A 6,000-nucleotide genomic window follows, 5' to 3' on the forward strand; every position below is an offset into this window, starting at 1 on the left:
TTCTACCGTACAGATTTCGATGAGACACGATTCAAATTAAAGCTAGAGATCCCAGAAGCATGGATAGACCATACAGAAAGACTTAATCTCGATTTTTCATTCAAGACGCTTCCTCGATTAATTTTTAATTAGTGTTACGAAAACGATGATCGCGTTAGTCTTTAGGGCATTCAAGAATAATGAGAATGAAATTCCTAAAATCTTAGAACACCGGCTAGCAATCCTTTTCAAATCTAAAATAATCATAGCGGGCATGTTTGCGCAGTTCGAATGCGCGATTCGAACCATTGGAAGTTAATATCTGAAGAATAATTCCATCGCACAGCAGTAGTGCGTTCGCTTTCAATCTGGACGGGTTTACCACGCTGCCAGCGCTGCGCATGCGCGTTTCCCTGACTGTCATGGCGGACGACGAGTGGATGTTTTGTACCGACAAGGGTGTTTCTACTTTTATTAACGACACAATGCTAACGAATCAAAGTGAAAATGTTATCTTAGTAGAGAACAAGCATTAGCAGTGTTTATCAACGAGTCTTGTGCGAATTGATAACAGTTGGGCCGCGAGTTCTCGTTTGTAGTCACCACGTGCCTGAGCTTGACAAGTGGTGAGGGAAGCCGCTGTTTTCGTTCATGTTCTAGGTACGTAATCAAAGTTACTTAATTGTCGACTCATAGAATCAAAACACACTACTTGTTTAATACAACAACGAACAATCCTCAAAACCTGATCAACTTGTGTGTAATCGTAAACCGTGCAACTTTTCTGTTGCAGATAACGCTTTACCCTCGCCCACGCGTCAACAGTTGCTTAACCGCGACGAAATAAAAAAGCGAACGCGCCGGACGATAACAAGTGAATCTAAAGAAAAAGAAGAACATCATCCTGGTTATTTCCGAAATATTCGCCGGTACACCCATCCCTAGAAGATGGCACTGATCACGAGTGTACTTCGTCTGTAATCACTCAACGGGAGGACGCATGAACGCGATTACTGCAGAGATTTGGACATGGAGGAGCAGCCGAGGAACAGCGAAGGGCCGCCCATGAACTCTTCTTCGTCTTCGACAGACGGTGAGTGTCTTGAAATCGAAATCTTTTATCTAAAGGTAAATATTGTCTATCTACTATGTTTCCTGCAACACGTGAAAGTTCAGTGAGAACTTCACGACTGCGTTCAAGTTACGTTGTTTAAACTGAGAGTATTGTTTAAACTAAGATTGGGTTTGGGGGGTGATGAGCAATTTATATGATTGCGAGTAACAGAGAATTTGTTGTCCCAAATTAAATTGTCCGGTCCGGTATTAATGGGAGCCACTGCACATTATGTGTTGGCGATCATTACGCAATTAACACGGACATTTCATTAGCGCGGTACCCCGGCACGCGTAAGCGTCTCACAAAAGTCTCGCATGAAACGGAGCGAGACTCGAGTGATAAAACGAAATCGTGAGGCCCGGCTGATAACCCCCGTGATCCTCCGCTGCGCAGCAGCAAAACTTGTATATTCCCTGCATCTGTCTGTCGACAAACGCTATACTATCGTCCTCACCCTCTTCCTTTACCTTCTCAGAGTCGCTCTCCCTCCCTTGTGCTCGACGATACGCGAGACATGAACGAGCACGAGCTAATTAGTCGTGCACGCTTCCTACTTTTCGCGTGGTTCACGCGTGACTCGCTGTCGCGTGGAAACCGACGCTGAAGAAATCTCCGACAGTAATTTCTCAATTTAATCTTCCCTCCGATAATAAGACTTGTAAAAAAGAGGAACGATGTTTCTTAAATGCGATCTGCAATTATCATTTTTAATTACATTGATGTTATTCTTAGACGGAAAAATTTTCCAGTTACTCTATTCTAAAGCGTTTCAACATTTAGTATTAGACGTGGCCTCGCTGAGCACACAAAATTCAATTTCTAGAATTTCTTAAACGCCGTCTTTAAAGTGGTAATGTCCGGATTCTTTCTTTCTATACCTACTGACTCTCAACATTACATATTATAAGTACGTATTTCATAATCGAACAGTTTTGAACACGAGGAAGCGTGGCTAATCGTTTCAAAACTCTTCTTTAACCGGAGACACCGTAGAAAGGAGTCTTTTTCTTGAACGAATAATACACTAGTTACGAATGGCACGTCAGCTGAATAGAAAACTCAATGGATCTCGATAACACCGTATGGATGATTATGTAAGGGATAGAATAAGCAAGTCGAATCGCGTATGGTTGTTATTATTACAACTGTGAATTTTTATAACTAAATTTAAATAATGAGAAACGTGAACGAAATGGATAGCCCAGGGATTGAAATCATCTTCTCTCTTTTAAAAAATTATCTTGCAATAAAAAGTATCTCCTTTTTTCGAATTCAGATTGATGAATATTCACTGACAAAATGACATTTATAAACTTCTCTGCATACAAGTTAGGAATACTATTAAATGCCATTAAATTCATTCTCGCATAATAGTAAACGAGATATATTTTGTTGCATCAAACATAGTTCGAGCTGTGTATGGTACACTGTTTTTCGCTCGAGGAATAATAATCATTTACATAATCTCACTATCGCGGATTTGTCATCAATTTTTAAAGATTAGATTCAGCTTAGAAATAGAGTCACCCTTGACTCACAGACTCGAGAGGGGAGAAGTTTATTTCCTTCCGTCAGACAAAGCTATTAGCCAAGGGAAAACTGTATTTAGAAAATCGATAGAAAGACAGTTAAGTTTGACTCATCCGAGATCTGCCAAAGTCAATATCCGTGTTCAAGTATTTACACGGTTGTTCGTAGGTACGCACAATTTTCGATGATATACGTGCGTTTCATTATCAGGAAACTTTTCCATTCTATTCGATGCGTTTGCTTCATTTTTCTTAGCTACTTCTATATCGCCCGGGTAACAGTGTGCCTGCTTTTTCTGATAAGCATCCACCGAACACAGTGTTTGTAAATATTCTCCTATAGAATTTCTGGGAACTTTATAATCTATCATTCCTGTCTTCTCCATTTTTGATGCACGCATTATTAAGGTTCTATGAGTCGTAAAAACTCTGCCAAAAGGCATTGTTGCTGTTTTTATGTATGGATTCATACAACCTTAACGCGAGGAATAAAACGAACGTTTTCAATAATAATTAGACTGCAGATCTTCGTGCAAAATAAGAGATTTATCAAATTACGACATACTTAATACGCGCAGTTAAACTAGCGCGTAATACACGTAAACTCAATATCATTTGCGAAGAGAATTACATTACGAACGTGATCCAATCGTATTTTATTCGCCCAGTAATCCTCGAGTCAGTGAGAAAAGATAACGCTTATCAATTTCGTCTTGTATCGATAGCTTCAAGAAAAAAATAAGAGTAATAACAATAGAACAGTAAGTTCAGGTGCGTCGAATGAAATCCCATGCGAGGAAAATTAATCTGAAATATACGATTGTTTATCTCTCTATTATTTTAACAGTGTTTATAGACGCAATAAAGGAATCAGAGATTATGTATTGATAATATTTATTTAGAAAATAGGGCATAGCATTTCTGCTGCTGGGATGTAATTCTAATCTTTTTAGAACAAAGCAAATTTAAGCAAAGCGTTTATAGGTTTCGTTCTACGAATCCACAGTCTAATTATTATTACACGATATACATATATACAAGATTAATTATTAAATGAAGAATATGTACATGATCGTTATTAAAGTGTACATTATAATTGTCACATACCTGCTTATCTCGCGGCATGATCTTTATCATGCTCGGCAACAACTTAAGCTGAAATAATCTTTTCGTATAGTCATTAATCATTCTAATCGGCGAGTGATCAGAGATAGGTCAGTAAAAAAATGTTCCCCAGGATTTACCGCGCTGGAGAATACTTACTTACTTACTTACTTACTTACTTACTTACTTACTTAAAATAATCGGAGACAGATGAACAGCGAGAGTTTAGTTATATAATATAATATTTATACATACAGATTTTCCGCAATTAAAAAGTGCAGTCGCCTTCGATAATCTACTCTTCACGTGATGCGTTTTCTAAATTGAAATATCTCAAGTATTTACGGGTTAGGATGTTCCAAACGATGAGGGCAGAGAAGTTCAAACGTGATTCTTCGGTGAGGAAACGAGAAAAAAGAAGAATATCGTAAAAAAAACGAAAGGAATTGACAAACTGTCCGGAGAGACACGTTTCGAACGCATGCCGAGCCGAAGGTTGCTTGCTAACGAAGTTTATAAGCGAAGGGGGGGTCACACTCGATAACCCCGAAGAATACCCACCACGCAGCATTAAATTTATATGTATATCGTCTATCGATTATGCGAGATAGATTTTACGGCTTACGATTCTTTCCGATTCCACTACCTTTACACTCTTTAAAAAATCCCATCCAAATCAGTCGTTACTCTGATATCCTTTAATTAAATCTAAATACAATTAAAGTTCAGGTTCCATTGTAAATTAGGTTAGATTGGGTTCTTAAATTCAATTAAAGAAATAAGGCTATAAGTTGTGGCCATTGTGAATTTAGTTAGGTTAGGTTATTAAATCTAAATTCAATTAAAGAAATAAGGCTGTAAGTTGAGGTTCCATTATAAATTACGTTAGGTTAGACTGGGTTACTAAATCTAAATTCAATTAGAGAGATAAGGCTATAAGTCGAGGTTCTATTATAAAGAATTTCATTTCGGCTTAATTATTTTATTTCGTCTTTTCGATGCATTCGAATTAATAGAATGGAGGAATGAATAAATATTGAACAGGAAATAAAATACTAAAATCTGTGCAGCATCAGAAAAAGATGATTTGCAATGGAAAGTTCATGTTAATTCTTAGATAAAAATTTAACGAGCCTTTTATGTGATACATGCGAACGCGTATAAATATGATATAATTGTACTATATATGAAAGTAAAGTCGTAAACAAACGCGTGCAAAACATAAAAATTGTCAATTCATGCACGGGTTCCGTTTTACCATTCCGACTTACATTAGGTAACAGAACCATTAATTAATTTTATGTCGATTTACAAAATCGCAAATGATTTTTAAAAGCAGTTTTGATTTTTCGTTAATGGAACAATTCAGAGACATTTTATGTTCCTGATAATCATTGTTAGAGATTATAATAAAAAATCTTGAATGCATGGAAGCGCCTCATAGGCGTTCTGATCTCTAACGAAGATCGTAAAAGTCTTTCCTTTACTTAGTCATGCTTGTAAAAGTTAGGTTTCACAGAAAAATCTGTGGTTTGCTGATTAACTTAATATATAAGTCAGAGCATTTATTTTACATATGTAATTCTTCCACCACCGAGTCGCAGCAGCCCCTCCACGCTTTTTCCTAACCCCCACCGGGAGTGCAATGTAACCAGGCGTCGTATATACGCGATATACTTGAGGCTCAGTCGCGCAACGACCTTCGCGCGCGATGGTCGCACGGTAAATTTAGTGTATAACCATAGAACCGCGTGCAATCGAATACATTAGTGTCGATTGAACCGTTTTAGTGACGGAAGCATGACAGACACGTGAATGAGAGAAACTATAGGAACACGTAACTATTAGTTATCATCTGTGAATTTGTGCGTGTCGCTTTTTTTTTTCGCGTGCGTACGCGTCACATTATTCACCCTGAGTCTCCAATTCGAATTCGACGTCGAGATGCGCTTCGACGAGCAGTTCTTCAACGTTTTCGGTAAGTCAGGGAATCTAAATAGTCTGTTAGCACGTATCACCGAGGAGAGATTACTAAAACTAAGAAGCGTATTTCGAGAAGAAAGATTTTTAATTTTCCGAGATTTTATCAAGGGAGGAAATTTGCAGATTTGAAGAAATTTTCCTTTTTCTTCAAATACTCCTAAACTGTTGGGCTTACGGATCTTTTTAATAGATGATAGTAGTATCTACAACTTTCATTTGAAGTATTTTTCGATATTTTGAAGAAAAAAAAATTTTCGATTTTTCCGAGATTTTTCCAAGGTGTACCCC

At 37.6% G+C, this 6,000-nt stretch overlaps 1 protein-coding gene across 2 annotated transcripts in view; it reads left to right on the forward strand.

Annotated features, from left to right (window-relative positions):
• The first annotated feature begins 323 nt into the window (after positions 1-323).
• Hnf4 (Hepatocyte nuclear factor 4) overlaps positions 324-6,000 on the forward strand; it is a 27,511-nt gene continuing 21,834 nt past the window's right edge. Inside the window, exons 1-2 of one of the 2 annotated variants that reach the window (XM_026811606.1) lie at positions 324-639; positions 773-1,072. In XM_026811606.1, coding sequence (XP_026667407.1) covers positions 1,009-1,072 — 64 coding nt within the window. In that variant the 5' untranslated portion in view covers positions 324-639; positions 773-1,008. Of the gene's footprint in view, positions 640-772; positions 1,073-5,428; positions 5,708-6,000 lie in introns of those variants that run through there. The other variant, XM_026811607.1, reaches the window with a different exon arrangement.

This window comes from Ceratina calcarata, unplaced genomic scaffold (genome assembly GCF_001652005.2).
Source record: "Ceratina calcarata isolate Rehan_Ccalc_2016 unplaced genomic scaffold, ASM165200v1 scaffold229.2, whole genome shotgun sequence".
Taxonomy (NCBI): domain Eukaryota; kingdom Metazoa; phylum Arthropoda; class Insecta; order Hymenoptera; family Apidae; genus Ceratina; species Ceratina calcarata.